Below are 23,519 nucleotides of genomic sequence, written 5' to 3' on the forward strand. Positions count from 1 at the left end.
TGTGGGATTGGCGGTGCCGGCGGCTGTGCTGTGTGCTGTGTGTGTGTGTGTGTGTGTGTGTGTGTGTGTGTGCGTGCGCTGTGTGTGTGTGTGTGTGTGTGTGTGTGTGTGTGTGTGTGTGTGTGTGTGTGTGTGTGTGTGTGTGTGTGTGTGTGTGTGTGTGTGTGTGTGTGTGTGTGTGTGTGTGTGCTGTAGTGCTCCCTTCCCACTCGGGCTGCCAGCTCCCAGTCAGAGGTAATTAAGCAGACACGCTGGCAGGCCCAGGCAGGAGAGGAGAGGAGAGGAGAGGGGCTGCAGCTCAGTGTGTGGCTGTCTGCACCGCTGGGTGCACATGCAGTTTGCATATGGCTTTTTCTCCAGGCAGACACGTTCAGTTGGGATAGTGATTTCATTAAAGTTGAATGTACTGCTAGCCCCCAATCCCTACACACACACACACACACACTCTGATTGGATGGGGAGGGGGGATGAGTGCAGGCCGGGATCCAGAGGGGTGTTAAAGGGGGTAATTATCCTCACAAAGGGGCTTTCTCATGACCATCTCTGGAGGGTTTTTAATTCACAAACCCCGTACCACATGAGTCCCCCCCCCACCGCACCACCACTATATCTGGAGCCCTCGGACAGCTCCTAGTATTGGTTCAAAAAAGTATACAGAGACCCTCTGTGTGTCTTCTGGGAACAAGACAAGGCGTGTGTTTTAAATTTAAACGCAGGCCGGACGCGGGGGTTTATTTTTAGTGGCCTGTGCGTTGTCCGGGAGCGTGGGCTACATCCTTGCCTGTTCAGGATGCGCCGGGCGACCTCAGCCTCTGCGACTGGCTGCCGTTGTTGGAAACGCGCTGTGGAAAAGCTCTGGAATGCAGCGATGGTGAAAAATAGAGGCCTGTTGTCACGGGACGATGGGTTGTGTAACAGGAGGAGGCTCAAACAAGATGAAGAATGCATCTCTTCATGGGCAAAGGGTCACACTCTACAATGACTCAGACACACACACACACACACACACACACACATACACACACCATCTACTCATTGTATAAGTCATTCTAAGTGAACATGAGAAAATGACAATAAATCATTTGCTTTTAACGGACTGGAAGTTTGTGTAGCCCTTAATGACCTGATGACTTGAGTCTGTCTGTTGTTTGTGTTGTATCAGGCCATGGTAGAATGAGCGTTTGTACAAGATGGGAGCACTTAGCACTGTAGCAATAGCAATTGCGATGCATGTGGTGGACAGCCATTGTTCTCACCCATGGAGTTTCCCTTTAAATCCATGGTGAGTCCACTTAGCTGGTTGTTGCTGAAAGCCTGTGTGTGTGTGTGTGTGTGTGTGTGTGTGTGTGTGTGTGTGTGTGTGTGTGTGTGTGTGTGTGTGTGTGTGTGTGTGTGTGTGTGTGTGTGTGTGTGTGTGTGTGTGAGAAGACTGGCCCCACTGGTAAGCCTACAGCCCTGAGCAGGCCGCCTCTCTGGCATTATCATATCTCCATATGAGAGGTTTGGGGGATAATGACGGGGTTCGTCACCGCGGCGCGACACTAGCAGACTCTCAGCCCGCTCAGCGGCGTTCCCAACCGAGCGCTCGCAGACCCAGCGCCTCAGTGCACTCCCAAGCGCACATTGTTTGGAGTTGGGAGCCAGAGGGAAGGAGGGAAAGGCGCCGCAGTGCAGGGTAGCGTAGCGCAGCGCTATGTGAGAAGTGCTGAGCAGGTAGAACAGGAGGAAGCCAGGCGTGAGCGTGTGGTGTGTGGTGTGGAAGATGCTAAGGGGGGGGGACTCACACTTTCCCGTTCTGCAGGAATCCTAACGGCCGGTTCCCCCTCCGCCGACCACTATGTGAGAAGCTACAAGGTGGAGTACAGGGAGAGGAACCGCTGGAAGGCGTACACTCAGAACAGCAGCTCTGAGCCCATGGTGAGTCACTGTGGATGTCTCCATGGACACCGCAGCTATGGAAACCGACATGTGGCAATACAGTGAACCATATTGAATCTGGTCAGGGGATTTGATGGGCAAATATAGACAGTTGCAGTTGGTCAGTGCTTGCGCACCTTCTAAACCGGAGCCATTGACCTGAGCTGACTCGTCTCTCTGCCATCAGGTGTTGGAGGGGAACGTGGACAGCCACCAGCAGACGCGGAGCACCCTCCAGCCGTCCCTCGTGGCACGCCACCTGCGCCTGCTGCCCCAGGCCTGGAACCAGCGCGTGGCCATGAGGGTGGAGCTGCTGGGGTGCCCATATGTGAAGAGCCCTCCTGCTGGTCAGAACCCAACACACTCACACACACACTCACACACACACTCACACACACACTCACACACACACTCACACACACACACACACTATCACATGTCATACTCACATTGACATACAGTAGACTAGTAGAGTAGTATTTGAATTGTAGTATTATGGTTCATTTGTAATAATATGTATAGGATGCTGTGTTTAGTTATAATTATCTATATAGTAGTGATAACATTATGGGCTGGTTTCCTGTACTTGGATTTAGTCTAGTCCGAGACTAAAAACCTTTCTTATTGGAAATCTCCATTTACGTGTTCTTTTTAGTCCAAGACTTGGCTTTAAGCGTAATCCAGACATGATGATGTCTGATGATAAATGTGGCCTTCATGTATTGAACACAGTGCTTCATGGGAGGTTCCGGATTCTTGGTGTATTTACAGTGACGCTCATCGTGTCGGAGAACACAGTGAACTCATCCTCTCAGGTCACCCTGGAGACGCTGGACACCAAACCCAAACCTGCAGGGGAAGAAGACCGCAACACTGAACATCAGCCCATCGACACCTCTCCTCTGATCGACCTTGGTACGGTCCAAACCTGCACTCCACACTAACTGCACCGGCCACCATATTTGATGAACGAGCCACATCTGACACGGCCTCTCCTTCTTTCCTCTCCTCCGTCTTCTTTTTCTTCTCCTTCTACCACTCCTCTATCACTCTCTCTCTCTCTCTCTCCTTCCCGTTCCTCTCCTTCTCCCTCCGTCCGGTCTTTAGTGCGGTTGGTGATCATCATCGTGGCGGTAGCCGTGCTGGTCCTGATGCTGCCGGTGTGTGTCTGTGTGTACAAGGCCCTGCACAAGTAAGCTTCTCTCCGTTCTCTCGCTTCTGCCTTGAGCTGACACTAACCGGCACATGGAACGCTGAACCTGGCGTTGAACCCAGGGCAGTCATGTGTGAGCGCCCGCCCCCACCCAGCCCGTGAGTGACAGGCGGGCTGATCCAGGGCTGGCCTCGTGGGGCTCGGCCGAGGGTTATCTGCGCTCATTTCCTGCCTGTCTGAGCACGGCTCTTATCAGGCCCAGCAAACACATCACCCTGCAGGTGGAGGAAGAGCAGCCCAGAGGAGGGATTTAGGGTGGGGTGAGGGGTGAGGTGGGAGACGGAGATAGAAGAGAGAGAGGGAGAGAGAGAGGGAGAGAGAGAGGGAGAGTGTAGAAAAAAGAGTGGGCATTGGAATGGTGGGGAGGAAGAGGAGGTAAAGAGGGAAACTCATCATGTATGGCTGCCTGATTTTTCTTGTCCGTGTGCTGGTTGCAGATAAGGAGTCGCTCCAAATCCCAGCTCACACTGGTGTCTACCAATGGTAGCTGCAGGGTGTGTGTGTGTGTGTGTGTGTGTGTGTGTGTGTGTATCCACCCGTGTGTGTGTGTGTGTGTGTGTGTGTGTGTGTGTGCGTGTAAATATATGCGTTTGTGCCCATCCATGCTCATTTGTGAAAGATCTGGAGGGTCATAGGTTATTAGCAGGGGATGTTCCAGCAGCAGCATGAATGGCCCAATAGAGGAGAAAAGTGAGTAAAAGAGAGAGAAGGAGTGGGTGGCATGGGGAGGGGAGGGGAGGTGAGGAGGGGGGTTGTATGGAGGAACAATGGCCCTGGTGAAGTCCCCACAGGGCCCTGAGTCTGGGCTTTTAGCTCCACTCACTCTGTTCTGCCTCTCTCACTCACAGGAGGAAGAGCAAGGAGAGTGGCTATGGATCCTCTGAAGCACAACACACAGGTGGGTAACAAGTACCATGTTAGTGTTTGACCCAGTGATATTCACAATTACAGTGCATGGCATTGTTGGCTGTTGGTTATTTGGTTTGGAAAATAGCTAGAATTACATAAAGACATGCCACAGCTTTGCTAGTGTGTGCTGTGCGTGTGTTGATATTCTATGTGAAGATTGTGTTTCTGGCTGGAAATACATTACCATTACCGCCACCTCCACCTCCTCTTCCTCCTCCACCTCCTCCTGCTCCTCCTCCACCTCCTCCTCCTCCTCCTCCACCTGCTCCTCCTCCTCCTGCTCCTCCTCCTCCTGCTGCTCCTCCTCCTCCACCTCCTCCTGCTCCTCCTCCTCCTCCTCCTGCTCCTCCTCCTCCTCCTGCTCCTCCTCCTCCTGCTGCTCCTCCTCCACCTCCTCCTGCTCCTCCTCCTCCTGTTCCTCCTCCTCCTTCTGCTCCTCCTCCTCCTGCTGCTCCTCCTCCTCCTGCTCCTCCTCCTCCTCCTGCTCCTCCTCCTCCTCCTCCTGCTCCTCCTCCTCCTGCTCCTGCTCCTGCTCCTCCTCCTCCTCCTCCTCCTCTGTGTGTTGTCGTGAGTGCCAGTGGTGGGGCTGATTGATCTGTGAGAACATGCTGAGGAGAGACTGAGGCGTTCAGGCAGAGACTTGTCTCTGAGACAGACACGCTTCAGCAAGCACATCAGGCCTTTTCCAACAGTCTCTGTCAGGACACGCGCGCACACACACACACACACAACACAGAGAGAGAGAGAGAGAGAGAGAGAGAGAGAGAGAGCTGTCATGATTGCAACATTGTTTTGAAATCGGTTGTAGATTCTATTTCAGTCTTAAATGGCTTTCTGTTACAACTGTTGTCAATGAAAACTGTATTAATGTTAAACAATGTATGTTGTTAGTGTGTATTAATGTTCTGTTTAATGTTTTTCCTGGTATCACAGTACCTGTGTGTGTGTGTGTGTGTGTGTGTGTGTGTGTGTGTGTGTGTGTGTGTGTGTGTGTGTGTGTGTGTGTGTGTGTGTGTGCCTGCCTCAGTCAGAGCTGGGAGGGAGGCGAAGCGCTAGTCATGAGTTAGCCGGCTCTGGTTCACCCTCCTGGTGTGTGTGTGTGTGTGTGTGTGTGTGTGTGTGTGTGCCGGCTCTGGTTCACCCTCCTGGTGTGTGTGTGTGTGTGTGTGTGCCGGCTCTGGTTCACCCTCCTGGTGTGTCTGTGTGTGCTTTGCGCAGGCTGCTGGAAGCAGATCAAGCAGCCGTTTGCACGGCACCAGTCCACCGAGTTCACCATCAGCTACAGCTCGGAGAAGGACCCCATCCAGAAGCTGGACCTGGTCACCAGCGCTATGGCAGGTAAGCCTGGCCCAGACCCGGTCCAGACTCACCCGGCACTCAACCGTCTTCTGCCCATCTGTGGCTGCCAGCCAGCTTCAGCTCTTTCTTCCATTGGCCAGATCAGAACAGAATGGGCTTGGACTAGATACTCTCTCTGTTAAAAATACATCTGTTGGCGGATGCTATTTTAAAGCCATCGATCCCATCACAGCAGTATAGTTACATTACATTACATTACATTACATTACATTACATTTGGCTGACGCATTTTTGACCAAAGCGACTAACAACATGGTGAACAGTTTAAGTTTCAAAGCAATTCTCTCAACAATTTTAGGACAATTTAAAAACGGTAGAGTACAGTAAGAATAAGTGCATCAGTGAGTGTCAGTTCAAGACAGGTGGTAAGTGCTAGGATCAGCAAGACTATGTTAGCATGACTATAAGCAAGCTAGTTAGCATGACTATGAGCAAGCAGTGGAGTCACACCATTACTCACAGAAAGGAGGAAGCTACTTGAGTGTGTGTGAAAGATGAATGGCTCAGTCACCCTCACAGGACACAGTGTTCCATCTTGCCCAGCCTAGTCCATGGCCTTGACACCTCCATGTCACAACTTCAGATGAATCTCTGCTTGTTATGAAATAAAAAAAATAGTCTCAGCATATTATTATCCTGAATATGTGCGCTGCTAGCCTTTCATTGTGTCTGACGCATGCAAAATGTTGTCATATCACATTAAAACCTCGACTCCATTGGTCGCTCCTATCTTGTTTAGTGTGCTTGATGACCACAACATTCCTACGCATCTTAAACCCGATGTTCAGTATGTGGCTCATTCTTCTTATGGAACCTAGAATGTTAGATTATCAAAACAAGCGCATTGTACAAGATATATGCCTGATCACGAAGCTGTACAGCCCATCTGGTATTTATAAAAAGCTGAGATAGCCACCGAAACCCTGTAAGTAGCAATCTGCCATATTAATCACAGGACCATTCTCACCTGTCTGGACAAAATCATTGATAATCATGACATGAGAATGTTCAGTCCACTCATTGCAAATGAATACGTAACATTTTGTTTCAGAATGAGTCACCCATGAAAGTCATGCAAAAACGTTGGTCTGTTCTCTGTAGTGGGTGGTTTTGCATGTTGGTTAACTGGACAGTAGTAGTCATAGTAGATCTGGGCTCTTTGCCTTTTCAAGTAGCAAGTGATGCCAATCAGACACTGTGCCAGTAAATTAGAGCCCTAGACTGTTTGTGAGCTGTGGTGCGTCTGATGCTGCCTAGATGAAGGGCTCTCCAGGGTTGTTTGATGGTGGAGAGGCAGTAGACTGCAATGGCTTCAGGCTGCAGACTCGGCCTCCACCATTCCAAACGCCTCCACCCTTCGTCTGATCAGCTGGCCCCGAAGGCAGCACAGTTGTCTGTGATTGATGCCCTCTATTACAGGACTCCCACATTAGTTACAAACTGTACTTCCTAACACGCCTGATCTCTGAAATGCCATTAGAGATCAGGACCACAGACTAAACAACTAAAACTAAACAAATAATCTGAGGTAAAACCTCATCTTTTAATGATTTCCCTTGTCTTCTGCTGGCTAAGAACATAAGTGTAGGAAACCAATAGTTTATAAATATGGGGAGGAAGTTTGCGTCTTTTGACTGGTGTCTTGAGCTCTCTGTTCCGCCCATTCTGCCCCTGCAGCGGAGTATCAGCAGCCCCTGATGATCGGCACGGGCACCGTCAGCAGGAAAGGCTCCACCTTCAGGCCCATGGACACAGACGCCAAAGAGGACGGCAGTGACGGGCCCTCGCACTACGACTTCCTGAAGACCGCCAACCAGTACGCCCTCCCCCTGACCAATCAGGAGCCGGAGTACGCCACGCCAATCATCGAGAGACACGCCTTCCGCAAGGAGGCCTTTGTGCCCGACCCCAGCTACAGCGTGCCGGGGGCGGTCCTCAGCAAGACCCCGTCCTTCAAGGCCACGGAGAACGGGGTGTGCCGCAACAAGGGCGGGGCAGCTCACGTGGGGGGCTACCAGACCCCCCAGGCCAAAGTGGACCGGCCCAACCACTCGGAGGGGGTCTACGACAGCCCCAAAGTCCGGCGGCCCGCGGCGCTTTGTGCGGCGGCCATCTCGAACTACCAGAGGCCACAGGCCAAGGCCTCAGTGCTGGAGTGCTACTCCACCCCACGGGACTGTGTCCGACTGGGGCCGCCCTCCCCGCACCGGCCCGACCCCGAAGGCAGCTCGGACCCCCCCGCGCAGAGCGGAACCTAACTGTGACCTCCCTGTGGACTGCTTTCACACTGACCTCAGCAAAGCCCTCCTACTAAGTTATTTACCATTTTTCTGTTGTTGACATTGTTGTTTTTGGGGTGAGGTGCTCTGATAGTTTGAATATGTTCTTGCCCCATCTTGGGGCTCTAAGGACTGGCCTCTTGGATGCCTTGCAGGTTTTTCAAATCTGTCATGACATCTGAAATTCTGTATATAAGTTTTATTCCTTCAGACTAAAGGTTGAACGTCTCAAATGTTTTTTGAATGTTTTATATCTCTGTATGGGGCATGGTGACATTTATTTAATGCTTACTTTCAGGAGCAGAGGAAATTGTCTTAATATTTGTTGTGATCATACACTAAGATGTCCAAAAGCGTTCCCTTCTTCTCAAGAGAAACTGTGACTTTGTGTCTGTTTGTGGCTGTTGTATTTTTGTTTTTCTCCCAGCCTGTTAAGAATGTGACCAGTCATCACCCTGATCTACGGGTGTAAAAATATCTGCATCACTCTGGAGCAAGGCTGGAGGGCTGTACCCTAGGTCAGAAGGTGTGTGTGTGTGTGTGTGTGTGTGTGTGTGTGTGTGTGTGTGTGTGTGTGTGTGTGTGTGTGTGTGTGTGTGTGTGTGTGTGTGTGTGTGTGTGTGTGTGTGTGTGTGTGTGTGTGTGTGTGTGTGTGTGTGTGTGTGTGTGTGTGTGTGTGTGTGTGTGTGTGTGTGTGTGTGTGTGTGTGTGTGTGTGTGTGTGTGTGTGTCGCTTTGTGAGCTGGTTGATTTGTGAGTCCTGAGCGAGCTTTGCTGGGGGCAGATTTATGTGGTGCTGCGGTCTCTTAACAGAGCGCGCACATGTAGCCAGTGCTCTTGTTTTGAGGAAGACTTATGAGCGTCCCTCCCCTTGTGCAGACACACACACTGAGGTCGCTCTGACAAAAGTGTGTTTGTGTGTGTAGGATCATCACTCCTCTGCCCCAATGCCAGTTTTGTCAGGCATCATTAGGCAGTTCCAGAGCTGCACGCAATGACTGAGTGTGTCTGTATTTGTGTGTGTGTGTGTCAAAGGAAATGTGCCTACAATGGGTCAGCTAGACCACACACACACACACACACACATACTTAACCCAGTTTGTTCTTCTGATTTATTCAGTCTGTGCTTTACTTGTAATGTGAGAATTGAACTAAGCCATGATGAATGGCTCTTCACAAGGAGTTTGATCTCAAAAAAGAAATGCTGTCCTGTTATGTTTTTACACACCTGTCAACCTGGTGAAGCTGCTTTTGTGTGTGTGTCTGGGTTGAGTAAGAAGACCGAGGTGAACGTGTGTGTGTGTGAAGAACAGGCTTTGGGATGGCTTTATGGCTTAATTTCTGTGAAATGCTGGGAGAAATGTGATGAGGGTCATAAAAGAGTCAACTACTTCCATGTAGAGTGTTCGTTCTTTCTTTCTTTCTGTCCTCTGGCTGGTGCGGGCAGTGCTCTGCTCTTGGCACACTGCAGGTTATTCTTGAGTGTAAGCCGAGCTGTGAATAAAAGCACCAGCAGTTGACCCCCAGCCAAGGTCACTTTGACGATGTGAAAATGAGTGTCTCAGCTGCACTACAGCCACACACACACACACACACACACACACACACACACACACACACACACACACACACACACTCACTTGGCTCTGCTCCCTTCCCCCTCCCCTCCCTCTCCCGTCTCCGTGAGCTGCTGTGTAATTGGATGTGTGGACGGTGGTCGTCGAGCTCGTTGTCTTGTTACACAGCGACAGACTGGAGATCCCAACAGTCCCACCACAGTGAGAGGAGGAAGTCACATGACCCCCCCCCAAAAAAAAAAAAACACTGACCAAGCCAGGCCTGTGAGGGCAGGAATGTGGCAGTTTGGTGTCAGTGGTGAAGCAGCAGCTGATTCCCACTCACTCCGACACACACACACGGAGCACTCTGAACAGGGGGGGGTTGGGGGTGGTAGGTATGTCTCAACAGCCCTGCCGTTACCTTACCCAGTGAATATTTCTTTCGAACACAACTGCGCACACACACACACACACACACACACACACACATAAAACTCCTAAGACCCCAACTCAAGGGGAGCTCCAGACTCTTGGCATGGGACGGCACACCTTAAAATCAGTGTAAAGAGGTGCAATCGGAAAGAACACATGCAGCTTGACTCAAGTAGACAAGAAATGTACTTCCAGCCCTCTCTTCTTCTCATACACACATCCTCAGACCTACCTGGTGCAACCCCCACTCCATCCCCACCCCCCCAGGCAAGACAGGCCCTTAGCAGGTGAGTGTGATAGCTGTGATTAGCATGCTGTGGTAGATCCCTGGCTGGTTGGCAGGTAGCGGTGCTTCCTTGTCTGGGCCATTGACGCCGGGGTGTGGGGCAGCCCCTCCATGTAGCTCTCTCTCCCCCCCTCTCTCTCTCTCTCTCTCTCTGTCTCCCTCTCTCTGTGTGGAGCGCTGTGCTGCGTTGAGCTCGCACCCCAGCGCTAGCATCAGCCCACCTCAGACGCCACATGAAAGAACTGGCCCGTGCCGAGCAGCCCAGTGCTCCTGGGAAATTCCAAACATGTCTCCTCATGCTGCTCCCTGACCTCAGTCACTGCACTAGTCTGTAGGCCGATTACGACAGCTTTCTACTATAGCACCTATATGATCTTCATCTAGCATTCTGATTGTATGCCAAGTTGGGAAAGTAGAACTGTACAAAAAGGACGCTGCAGGAGTGTCACACTAGATGAGAGAAGATCCAGTTAGATGGCTGAAAGGGGTTCTTTTGAGTGGAGCAATCTCTGATTCTTCAGTCATGGACTGCCCCCTGGTGGGTGATGCCTTGTGTGCAACTCTTTAGGTCAGGGGTGTCATAAAGCCCAGGGTTCATACGCCCCCGCCCCCAGATGTTTTGGGTAGGAAGGGAAAATGTTTGCATCCAGTTGTCTTGAACAATGTGTAATATTTCTATATGATAAATATATTAAATCTCACACTACAAACCAAGGAAAAGGCAGAAAAAACTGACATGGAAGTAGGGTATTTCAAGAGAGAAAGAGCAGTATATGACAGCAGTACATGATTTGTACTTGTTTGCTGAGAAGTGAGAAGTGGGTATACTTGTAGTAAAGGAGTATGTCACCAAACACCACTCTGACACCCATGCAGTTGTGTTCCCCACCACATCTGAAGTCTGAACAATTAACATATAGTGCCCTCCAAAATTATTGGCACCTTGGGTAAAGTTGACTAAAAACAGGTATAAAAAATAATCTGTTGGTGATTTATTGTAATCTCACAATGAAAAAAATAGGAAAAATCCAACCTTGAAGGGAAGCAAATTTATTTTGAGAAAAAGGAAAATCTCATAAAGAAATTAATATTTTTAACAAAAACACATTGCTCATTGTTTTCATTGTGAGAGTACAAACAATGAATCATCAGAAGATTATTTTTTATACCTGTTTTTAGTCAACTTTACCCAAGGTGCCAATAATTCTGGAGGGTACTGTATATACAACAAAATACCTCAAATAGAATAGAAAGATACAAGGAGTACTGTACTCTGTACCATTACTATTGAAAACTAAGACTCATAGTGTACATGCGTCAGAAAAAAAGCATCACAGGATACAAAACTGATTTTTCCATTTAGCGCACAAACCCCTCTGCTGGGCAAATTTAAATTTATTCAAATGCTTTATGTTATACATTAACTACATATATAAGACATTTATACCAAATTCATCCAAGTTTCCAGAAATACATCTCTTTATGACATTAAGAAACAGGTAATCAGAAAGGATAACAGAGCAGAAACACAAACCCATACAAAATGAAATCAAATAAAACAAATACAGGAAGATTAAAAACAATACAAAAATCAGAACCTTTGTTCTTTCAGGCCAGGCCTACTTTCAACAGGCTGTAGACATGGACATCATTCCCAAATTGGTCACCACGGCAGCATCAGAATTGTGCCGAACACAGTGCACACCCCTATGGGCACGGGCATGATCCTGGTGCCCTAGAGACCCTCCTCATCTTCATGCAGCACACCCAGAACAACCCCCCCCCCCCCCTTTAGCCAGACTGATGATTCACGTCAGTGAGGCCTTAGACTGCAGATTGTCAAAACCACCCCCCACTCTCTCTTTCTCTTCACTCAGTAACATGTCAAAAGTGGAGAACAGAAACGCAACAAAGTAGGGAGAGTCAGAAGAACACGCTGCACGCTGGCAAGCAACAAATGGTAGTTTATAGGTTTGGGGTTTTCTCTGTCTTCCAGGTCAAGACACTGCTATCTGTAAATACCTGATTGCATACGTACAGGCTTTATTTTCTCTTTCTGATTTGTTATTGCTATTCCCATTCACCTTGACCCCTGTTGCATGTTTACACATACACTTTTCTCAGAACCAACAATCCAAACTGCATGATCGGCCCTGGGTCTCTGTACTCTAAAGGCAATAATTAGGGCGCAATGCAAACAATATAGTCTAAAAAGTCATCTTTGGGCTCCTGGAAAAGAACTTCTCTGACAAAACCAACTCGGCTATGATAGCATGACATAGCAGCCAGGCAGTGGACTCCACCAATGTCACCAACAAAACAAAGCTGGCCCTGTTAAAGCTGGCAGCCAAAAACAGAAACAGCCGCACAAAGAAAGGGAAACCGCCTAAGAACGCTCCTTCATGGAGGGGAAATAAAAATAAAACATATTGCACTTTACACATCAGGCTTGGGAGTCAAATCAACGTGTTGCAGGGAGCGTTGTGTCGTCCCTCACTGAATATTTCATTAGAAGGGTGTCCTGCTCGGCCTCCTTCACAGGAATCATAATCAATTTTACATGACTTATTCTCCCCTCGGCTTAGTCCGTGCCTGTGAAAGCTTACACTTTTCAGTCTGAGCAAAAATGTTTCTGCATGCAGCAGCTAACAGCTCGCTAGTCAGCACGGCGCTCTTGTTTGGACTCAAATGCAATAAAACGTTATCGCAGAAAATACAACGTGGAAAGTCTGACCCTCTGCATTATTGCAGCACGGCTGCCACTGGGTCTCTGAGTGCTATCCCAGTCAAGATGGCCTCAACTGATTCCCCGAGCTGGGCTCCAGAGAGGTGTGGACTACAGTTTGGTCTGACGGGGCACTGTCCCATTTCACAAGCTAGTCAGTCTGGGACAGACCCAGATCCTTCCCTGCACAACACAAGCTCATCGACATATAATCTCTAAAACATTAGGTTTCCAGACTTTTAGATCTACAAACCACAAATACAGCAGATCCCATGGCACTCCCACACACTTAAAATCCTCTTCTACTTAAGACTGTGCAGTGTCATAAATATCAACATTCAATACTGCTCATTTGATTTTCGCTTTGCCCCCTGTTAGACGAGTCTGCCATCTAATAATATCCTAATATATCCTGTACTGTATGTGTGTGAAGAAACTAGACAGCAAGGAAAGGAAACAGAGAGAGAAAAGAAAAGGGAACACAGAGTCACACTCCGACACTACTGCTCTCACCGGCTTCACAAGCTTGTTTATGTTTACCTAACAGTGAGGGATCATTTAACACGCTTCATTGGCTTAGAATTCAAAGGACAGAATATGAGGTTTAGACTAGTGTAGGACTGGAATTCACCACCTTCTGTACTTAATCATATAAATCAGTGTGTGAACTACAGACAATATCTACAAACTGATTATCAGGAACTGGGTGCAGTCTACATGGATGGGGACATGTTAGTAGGTGTATAAACTGTTAAATGCAGAGTTCCTACTTTTTCATTCATAGCACTGACAGTTAGTGCCGCAACAGATCAGGCCAAAGGCATCAGTAACCACACATTGGATTATACAGAAAAAAATAGACATCAAGAGTATATGTCCTATAACGTCTTTTGAGACAAGTTCATAGTTCTTCTCTTGACCATCTTCTCGGTATGGAAATCTTGCACTAATTTTCCCTCTCTTCAAAGAAAAAGGGACTAACTACGGGGAAAAAGATTGGAGATCCAAGTGTTCAGAGAGTATTTTCACAGAGTTCTGCTAGCGCTCTTCAGTTTTGGTGACCCCGACCTGGCTCCCACTGACCGCTCCAGACCCCTCTCCTCCCTGTCCCTCCCCACCACCCCATAAATAGGTCTCTTCCATCCAGTGAACTTTGATGCAGCCACTTTTCAGATAGTGACAAAAACACTGGCTATATCACACATGTACAAAGTCTCCAGCCACTCGCCCGTTGTCCCATCCCACCAATCAGAGCCCCCCTTACTCCCACCCCACCCAACCCAACCCCACTCCTCCTCTGGGTCCTCCCCTCTCCCAGCTCCTGTCCTGGGCTTATGAGGAGCTCTCGGAGGACTCGGCTGCTTTGGAGGGCGTCTCCTCAGACGGGGTCTCACTCGAGATGCCCGTGTCTCCGTTCTCAGCTCCGTCGCTCACCGACATCTTCTCCAGGGCGGCTGCGTGAGCACAAGAGGAGAGTACTATGTTACTAAATGTTACTAAAATAAAGGTACACTTCCAAGGAGACTTTGTGCACATGCCAGGTGCTGAACAAAAAGAGTCAAGTTTTTTAGGAAAAAAGTTCGCACAATCCTTGGTATTCTTTTGTTGAGTTTATTTTCTCATTAATAAACTCAACAAAAGAATACCAAGGAGTGTGCGAACTTTTTTCCTAAAAAACTAAAATAAAGGTAACCATCAGGTAGCAAACAGCAGTTGTTTCAATTCCCTTGTTAACAATGGCAAGTAAATGAAAGCATGGTTACTAGCTTGCAGTTCACACAGAAGCAGCTATATTGGCAGAATAATGGCTAGCTGCCCTTAATTATGTCGGTAACACTTTACTTGATGGGTGAGTTCCTAACACATTCATAGCAGCTGTCATAAACTGCACATAAAGCATTCATGACTGTTTCATGAGACATGACTCAACATTCATACCAAACCTTTCATGAATGTGGAAGACAAAACGATGACAACTTGTCTAAATAAAAGTCCAACAATCGCAAAGCAATGCATTTTTGTCGTTCTGTCTTCCACATTCATGAAAGGTTTGGTATGAATGTTGTGTCATGTCTCATGAAACAGTCATGAATGCTTTATGTGCAGTTTATGACAGCTGCTATGAATGTGTTATGTAGCCGATGAGCCAGACCCACATTAAAATGTAGGGTCTGGGCACTCACCGCTCGCAGTGCTGAGTCCGAGGGGCGGGATAATCAGTTGTCTTTCAAATTCCCTCTGCACGCAATAGGACAGCGCTATGAGTCCCATGCGTTTCTCACCAGCGGAGCTAGTTGGCTAGTTCAAACTTTTGCCAACTTAATAAAAGCTTAACTCGTGTCACACTGTTCGCCAACAGCAATATTATCTTATTTGTTTTCAAGTAGCAGGGAATTCAAGCCAAACCGTTCCAACTCTGCCATCAATCATTATGTTAAGCCCGCCTAATGACTCTATACACGATTTGATTGGCCTGATAGAAGTTTAATTTTTCGCGCTCACAAGCCAACGGAGAGTTGCTAGACTAGACCTGGCAGCAAATGTAATTTGCTGCCACTAGGGTGCGTCTAGATTTCTAGGCCATGTGTTAAGAACTCACCCGTCAAGTAAAGTGTTACCGTTATGTCTCTGAAGGCCATTAGTGCTATGCATGAACAACATAGACTAAGCATGAAGAATTATCAGACAACGGTCATGAGACTTAGCTCTGTCTAAATGCGACCCAAATCTTTCAGTGTCATGCGTAAGGCCCTAGCCCTGGGCTATATGTGGGGCATTACAGCAGTGGCTGGAGAGGTAGAGTAAAGCCTGTGTGGTGTGTTGGCCAGGCGGACACAGTGCCACATGCCTTGTAGGGAGGTGTTGGCGTCAGCAGTGACGTTGTTCCGGCTGCCGCCCGAGGCATCCTCCAGCTCGTCCAGGTATAGGCGGTAGCGATGGCCGCTCTCGTCCTCGTACTCCACGTTTTCATCATCAGAGTCCACCTCAGGGGCCACGTACACCACCTCAAACTCAATCTCTCCCCTCTTAAGACACAACACAACACACACACAACACACTTAGGTCATCCAGTGTTAGTCCCTTCATGAAGCAGCTTGAAACTGCCTTTTCTTTTCTCTGTTGCAGCACACTTGACCTCACTCAGAAACTACCTTGAGCTCCAACAAAACAGTGGCGGCGCTCCAGTTGCATTCTCTAAGTAGTGCCCCAGCACTGGCCTTGCTGTGTCCTTGATGACACCCAACCATATTCCTACTTCAGAATCTATTAGTGAGCTGTGACCTCTCTCTCTACTCACTGTCTGCCTGGATGCTCAAGTTCATTAAGAGCAGGGTAGCATGGGCTGCAGCACAGACGTAGGTGCAAATGGGTTGTACAGAGCATTTATGTCTGTTGAGGTGCGGCTGCTGGTGTGTGCATCTTTTTCTGTGACCATGAATAAAAATGAGAATGAAAGCCTGTCTTTGTATGTGCTGGGATGTATGGAAGTCTGTTTGTGTGTGTATGTGTGTGTGCGTATATGTGTGTATATGTGTGTGTGTGTGCGTACCGGTATATGTGTGTGTGTGTGTGTGTGTATATGTGTCTGTGTGTATGTGTGCGTATATGTGTGTATATGTGTGAACGTGTGTGTGTGTGTATATGTGTGTATATGTGTGTGTGTGTGTGTGTGTGTGTGTGTGTATGTATATGTGTGTATGTGTGTGTGTGTGTGTATATGTGTGTGTGTGAATGTGTGTGTGAATGTGTGTGTGTGTGTGAATGTGTGTGTGTGTGTATATGTGTGTATATATGTGTGTGTGTGTATGTGTGTGTATGTGTGTGTGTGTGTGTGTGTGTGTGTGTGTGTGTATATGTGTATGTGTGTGTGAATGTGTGTGTGTGTGTGTGCGTGTGCGCGCTTGTGCGTGTGTGTGTGCGCGCGTGTGCCAGACCTGCTGTGAGAGTATGGTGACGGCCTCCTTGTGTTTGGCGTCTCTCAGGTTGATGCTGTTGACGGCCAAGATGGCGTCGCCCACGTGCAGCCCCCCGCAGCGCTCGGCCGGCTGGGCAGGGTGGATCTCGGAGATCAGGATGGGCACGCCGTGCTCCTTGCCCCCCTGCACACAGAGCAACAGGCCACAGGCACGTGAAGAGAAGGAGCGCGCCAGGAAGAGGGTCCGACGGAGAGGGTCCGAGGGAGAGAGGAGAGAGGCTGCTCTTACCGTGATGGAGATTCCGAGCCCCTCGTGGTCTTCTTTAGTCAGGACAACTTTGCGAATGGGGCCCACACCTTGAGTCTTCTTGAGGCAGTCCGGGTCCTGAAACACACAGACACACCAGATCAGCATTTACCATAGGTACTCTTCATGAATGAATATGTCTTTCTCCCTGGAAACACATTACAAGCAGAATCTTCATGAAGGCCACCTCATTACAGAATACAGATCCAAAGTTGTTTGCTTTTGGTCAATGTTTGGTGTGTGCCAGCTAACAACCTTAGCAATAAACATGTTAAAATAAACATGATGCCATAAACATGTGGCCATGCGAGCTACAAAACATGTTGTGGTCAGTCCTCCATAGCTTACATGGCCCACGGGAGAGGCTAAGGGCTTCTTTGAGTCGTTGCGGCCCCTGCACGCCCGGATGACCGTCTTGTGGCGGTGCAGGTGAATCTCAGCCTCCAGCTGGTTCCACAGTTTGTCGTGCGCCGGCCCCTTCATGTCGCGGCCTAGCAGCTGGATCTGCTGCACTCTGCACACGCACCACACACACGCACACGCAGGACACATGAATACCACAACAACATCACCTTGTCTAGCACGCCCTCTAGCCAGACCAGCATGTCCCCTTCCAACACTCAGCAGTGAATACGTTACTATGTGTCTAGCAAAGAAGCCAAAGGGAATGTTCCAGACAACACTGGATGCAGTGGATACGTTACTATGTGTCTAGCAAAGAAGCCAAAGGGAATGTTCCAGACAACACTGGATGCAGTGAGTGAGGGTTAGCTGGCAGGGTGTCTCGGCCGACACCTGACTCTGGCTCACCTCCCCGCCAGCTCCTTGTCCAGGTACTTGGCAGCCAGGCGCGCCCCGTACACCTCTGCCTGCAGTACCGCGATGTGCCTGCGGAGGGAGTCGTTCTCCTTCTTGTGCATCTTCACCTCGGCCTCCAGCTTGGCCTCCTTCATCTTCTCCTTCTTGTTGGCCTCCAGCTCCTTCTCCTGTCAGGCGTGTAGCAGCACGCGCATGCACACACGCACACACGCACACGCACACACACACACACACACACACACACACACACACACACACACACACACACACACACACACACACACACACACACACACACACACACACACACACACACACACACACACACACACACACACACACACACACACACACACACACACACACAGGGAAGTGGAGGCGTTAATGGTTAATGTGTGCAGAGAGATGGGACCCTGCCTGTGGAGCCTGTAGACTAGAGCCTGTAGAGCCAGGGGGGAGGGGTGGAGGGCCTGTATGGCCCGGGGGGCTGGTGGTGGCGAGTGCTGCGTTCCATTTGTCTTGTAAGTGGTAACTGGGAATAAAGTCACATCTGAGTAAAAACAAGAGGTGAATGCCTTCCAGTTGTTAAGCCGCAAGAACAAAATGCTCCTGTTTTGCAGTTGTTACCAGATATAGCAAAACTAGTTTGTAACGAAGTATTGCACAGTATTTTATACAAAAAATGTTGTAACAACATAGCGACAGATAGAGGTTGGACACTAATTAAATTAGACACATAAGTGCACCCATCTTGGAATTTCAAACTCGGGGTACTCAGGTTTAAATTTGGGTCTGACAAGTAGGAATACAACATCAGGGGGTATTCCATTTGCAACTGGAAAAACAACCTACTAGGACAAATGGAATCCACCATAGGGTGGTGGATGATGGCCAGAGCTAATGCTAGCAGAGATTACCATGGTGGGGGAGGGGGGGGCAGCTTCCCCTGCAGTCTCACACATTGGCACACAGGAAGAAAATATCTCTCTCCCACACAACATAAGCAGTTGTAGAGGTCACACACACACATACACAACAACAACGACGACGACACACACGCACATATATACACACACATCAGGTAAGTGTGGCATTTGAATTAGGTTTGTTAAAAAATAATGTCATCAGAAACCCTCTCAAGAGTCTGAAGTGAAAGACGTTAATGTAAACACAAATGTTGTTAAAAACCAGTCACCGGTTAAGTGGTTTGATTGTTATTTGCCCCAATGAGCTTTAAATTCAGATGCATGCACTTATGCCACAGTGACCTGGAGTGTGAAGGCCGTTGAGGATTTAGTCTACTGATGGAACACGTATCTCTAACAGACCACTGCGTCTAGACATGGACACTCAGGACTCCAAACCCAGCATGCTTTCACTCACTGTAGTAGCAGCAGAGTGCCAACAGGGCCCTGGTGCTAACCGCGCCCAACAGCTGATCTCTGCAGCGCATTTACACCTTCCCTCGGTCATTTACAGGCGCTCAGCGGTCAGCGTCTGCAACCTAACCTTTAAGCATCCGAATGAAGTCCGCCTTCATGCTGAGACCTTCATTGCTATGTTACTGTGACATTTACGATGACAAAGACGTGGGGCAGATGAGGTCAGTGGACAGCGACGATGGGACACGGACAACACAACCACATGGGACACATCACATGCTGCACTTACCATCTGCTCCACCGCAGGGACGGGCTTTAAAACAAGAGAGGAGTTGAGATGTTAGTACGGCAGGGATACATTCACAGCTCGGACATGTGGAGTAGCCTGCCGTGCGTACAGCACTGACCGCACTCTACCACACTTGGGTGGGATTTAGAATCTAGCTTCACTAGCCACTAATGAGATCAATGGCGAGAAAGACTGAGAAAGTGTACAGGACAGGGGGGTTTGAGGAGTAGCTAAGTCCAGAAGTGAAGGAAGAGAGGACAGGAAACCAAACCAGTGCCCACCATGCGGTCCTTGATGGAGTCCGAGTCGACGGCCTGGCCAGCCTTGGCGCTGAGCTGGAGCTGCAGGGCATGCAGCTGCAGCAGCTGGTCATGCACCTCCCTCTCCACCAACGACTTCTCCCCCTGGACGTCTGCCAGCTCAGACTTCAGGTCCACCAGCTGGGCCTGTGGGGACAACACCGCAACCACAGCCATGGGGTCAACATCACAGGATCACAAAGGGAACACTTTTTCCTTTTTTTTTTTTAATGATATGCATTTGAAACACCACTGAAGTGGAAAGGGATATCGCAATCGAAGCTTGCTCTACTTGCTGTTGTTCTTGGAGAGGCGTTCTCTGAATTTGAGATCCTCTGCTGAACATTGCCTTGTGCCAAAAGCGTTTGTGTTACAATGCTCCGTGCACTACACTATGCCCAGGCCTTGGACAACGCTTTGAAAGCTGGGGTGACACGATGAGCGGGAGCTCGCGCTGCATTCTCTGACAGGCCTCTGACTTATTAATGAGGCCCTACTCCGGAAGCTTGGCTAAGCTCGCTGAGGCAGGGTGGCATGGAACAACAGTGTGATCTAATGGGGGATATTTCAGAAGCTCAGACTACAGCTGTTGCTGCTATGAAAAACACAGGAACATCTGGGGCAGCTCATAAACCTGAACCACTAACTGCCTGTTTTTCAGATTATTTGCTAAATCTTTTGAAAGTGTGATTAAAATGAGAATATATTGTCAAACATAGCAACTCCAAATGGGATACATCTCTACATAAATAAGACCAGACCTACAGTACATGACTTTGTAACTGCCCTCCTTTCTTAATGGAAAATGTCTTCCACCAAACATGCACCAAACATTTCAGCCTATAGCCTAGGTCAGATTCACTTGTTCAACCAGGAGAGCGACATTCCATGAGGATTCCACACAAAATGGTGAGGCACCTCTTTTGCATTAAAGGCACCTCTTGCATTTGAGGCACCTCTTTTGCATTAAAGCCTACTGTATATATCTACTTCTCTATTCATAATTCTATTCAATATCTACATGATTAGCCTTCTAGAAATGCAACCGCCAGCATATCTTCAAACAGGAAGCAGTTTTGCAAGGGAAGGGCCTAGAAGCACTTACAGTGCAGAACTGGGAGGATGTCAGATGGGCCATCATTGCTCCCATGACCAGCGCCCTACTGACTTCAGGAAATGTCTAGCTTTGACTGCAGTCTGCCTGGGCTTAAAATCTAACTCTGTCACTGGACTAAAATCTACCCTACTGCTTACAAGTAAATCCATCATATACAGATGGCAGAAAGTGTCTTTTTATTGTTTTCCCTTCTACAGTTGAGTTTGTGCCCATGAGCAATTTCATTTTTATTTTTTTTAAATCTGAGACATTATATCAACCTTGTACCTGGAAGTGGCAGGCCCAGCGAGCTAAACAGATTAACAGTGGAGAAATAATGGCACATTTCAGGTTAACATCCACACTCACATAAAGTACTTCTTAAAAGGCCTTTTTAAACACCACAGGGAGAGCAGATTAGTGCACCATGCGCTTCTGGCAGACCAGACATGGGCAACAGCTGAGGTGTCAACTGTCCAAACCTACAGTGGCGATGGAGTGGGTGGGGTGATTAAAGGGCAGCTGATTTGGTGTCCCTGCATATTTTACATTTGAGTAGTATTTTCAAAAGCTTTTAGGAGGATTCTAGATCATTAGCTCAACTAATAGTAATTTAATCATTTGTAAACATCTAACCATCTCTAGCTATCTCCACACTGCATATTAATGCACTCGTCAGCCTGGATGAAGAGGTCCCACTAAACTACATAAGATGGTATGTGTCTGTTTTCCAGTTCCACAGGAAACAGTCAGTGGCAGTTGTTTCCCATCTATCAGACATCATTAACATCAGGCAAGCAGACTTGTTCTACATGTTTGTCCTTTGCTGCTGATCAAAGCTAGTCTCTGCTTTGAAAACTATGCTTAACTGCCTTCATTACTTGGTTCTTTGAATAGAGAAACGTACAATCTAATAATTAAATTAGCCGTCACAGCTATTTTGTCAGAAACAAAACAACAACACTATACTATATACTGTAGCACAATAATTCTCTTTTTCATTCACCACCTATTGCGTGGTGATGCCACGTCCTGACCCAGCATCCTTCCCGTCTCAGATGACCAGATCATCACATAGAGCACTTTTACAGCCTACATACCAATGGTCACAGCCTTACCAGCACCAGACCTATCAGTGCCGATTCTCATTAGGCCCCTCACTCAACCAAGTTATCTACCCTAAATACAAAACAAATTGCTCCCAAATGCCGGGATAGTATGCTTCACTGACCAAATCCCGAACCAACATGGTGTCCTGGTTAATTGCCCTTAAAGATGACACATTTTACTGCTTGAGTAGATGAAACGGCAATCCCACTGAGCACAATAATATTAATATATTTCAGCGTGTAAAAAACAAACAAACTCTGATCTAAACTAATTAAGCTTAGAGTTTATGGGCTCACATAACGTAAAGCATTTCTACACTGGCAGGTCACACCACTTGAACAGCCTGATCAACTGGGCTATGAAGTTACGCAGCAACCGGATCAGTTATTCTAACATTATCAACCCTCTTTTTCCATGGTAAATTAGTGCAAAAAACAAAACAAAACAAAAACATGTTTACTAAATATTTACTGACAGCAAACTATTGGTAATGCTAATACTTATGGGTAAGAAAGACGCATATTGCAACATTACTTACGACCACAATTGTTGAGAAATGTTACATTAGTAACCAACACTCCACAATTTTAAACATAATGTTACTACAAATTACACCAACCTCAACTTTGTGATTAAGTTGGAAAATTGTTTGTGCTTTATGGCATAGCTGAGCAAAACAGGAGCTCAGACTTGTCATCTTCTGGCGGCCCTCGTACGTAATATCTGCTTGATCGGGGTCGATTTCTCCCAACAGTAAGTCAATATCCACAAATGCTTTATCAAACTCTTTTTCGAGCACCTCCAACCACCTAAACATTGACATCCCTGAACCAGGACCGGCCAAAGCCGATGACTGCGTAGCAGGCGAAGCAGACATTTCAGGAGTAACCGAGCTTAGCTTACTAGCTAACTTAGCTAACTAACGTTAATGTGGCTAAAAACGCTAGCAGCTTCGTCCGCTTGACGAAGAAAGACAGCGTCTTGGTTTTTAATATTAGGCTTTAGATTATCTTATTTTTGCGAGTCGTCCGACGTTGCTTAATAGTGACAACACAACTAAATGTAATCGACGCAGAGGTTCTTGTAGACACCTATTTACACCTCTCATCCGACCAGGAAATCCAAAACCGAAGTGATATTTATTTCAAAATCGACTGCTACAGTCTGCCACACAGTTGTGGTTGTGCCACCCTCTTTAAGGAATAATAGTCGACTGTGGAGTTAGGATTAAATCAGGCAAATTTGCTTCAAAAGCAGCAAAAGTGAAATGATCAGATTATATGCATAACCTAGGCTACTGTAAATTATGCAACAAAAAGTGTAATAGTGGCGATTCATTTAAAAGTATATATTTTCCCAAATCCCCAAATCTGCTGTTGATCAGTTGATTTGATCATTATAGGCCTACTCCTAAGCCCATTTGGCGGTTTGATTTTATTAAGTGAATTTGACCAATTCGTCTGTTCTTACTGGAAATGACACAGGCACATGTGAAAAGACTGCTTATCAACGAGAAAAAAATCTGTTGCTTTATATTGTTTAGTGATTTATTTCAAAAATAGAATGGAAAAGTTTCTTCAATTAATTTATTGATTGCACTTGCACTACCCCGTGGCATGGAAG

General features: G+C 47.7%; 2 protein-coding genes across 3 annotated transcripts in view; one reads left to right on the forward strand and one right to left on the reverse strand.

Moving 5' to 3' along the window:
• Positions 1-8,289, forward strand: part of dcbld1 (discoidin, CUB and LCCL domain containing 1) — a 27,579-nt gene extending 19,290 nt beyond the window's left edge. The window contains exons 9-15 of the mRNA XM_076272421.1: positions 1,802-1,917; positions 2,105-2,264; positions 2,689-2,832; positions 3,025-3,109; positions 3,979-4,028; positions 5,258-5,377; positions 7,076-8,289. Of these exons, the coding sequence (XP_076128536.1) occupies positions 1,802-1,917; positions 2,105-2,264; positions 2,689-2,832; positions 3,025-3,109; positions 3,979-4,028; positions 5,258-5,377; positions 7,076-7,656 (1,256 nt within the window). The 3' untranslated portion in view covers positions 7,657-8,289. The remainder of the gene's footprint in view (positions 1-1,801; positions 1,918-2,104; positions 2,265-2,688; positions 2,833-3,024; positions 3,110-3,978; positions 4,029-5,257; positions 5,378-7,075) is intronic.
• A 3,011-nt stretch (positions 8,290-11,300) lies between these two features.
• Positions 11,301-23,034, reverse strand: gopc (golgi-associated PDZ and coiled-coil motif containing). 2 transcript variants are annotated; one of them, XM_076273382.1, is made up of 9 exons: positions 22,516-23,034; positions 19,673-19,837; positions 19,392-19,415; positions 17,712-17,887; positions 17,250-17,415; positions 16,884-16,979; positions 16,614-16,778; positions 15,527-15,704; positions 11,301-14,132 (listed from the first exon to the last, which is right to left on the reverse strand). In XM_076273382.1, exons 1-9 carry the CDS (start codon positions 22,771-22,773, stop codon positions 14,011-14,013), a joined length of 1,350 nt encoding a protein of 449 aa, XP_076129497.1. In that variant the 5' UTR covers positions 22,774-23,034; the 3' UTR covers positions 11,301-14,010. The 2 variants fall into 2 exon arrangements, with proteins under 2 accessions (XP_076129497.1, XP_076129498.1); XM_076273383.1 differs by lacking the exon at positions 19,392-19,415.
• Between the last annotated feature and the right edge of the window lie 485 nt (positions 23,035-23,519).

This window comes from Alosa pseudoharengus, unplaced genomic scaffold, assembly GCF_046254945.1.
Source record: "Alosa pseudoharengus isolate Yale_2024_CS ecotype anadromous, Long Island Sound unplaced genomic scaffold, YU_APseudo_1.1 YU_APseudo_1.1_scf_7, whole genome shotgun sequence".
In the NCBI taxonomy this organism is placed as follows: Eukaryota; Metazoa; Chordata; class Actinopteri; order Clupeiformes; family Clupeidae; genus Alosa; species Alosa pseudoharengus.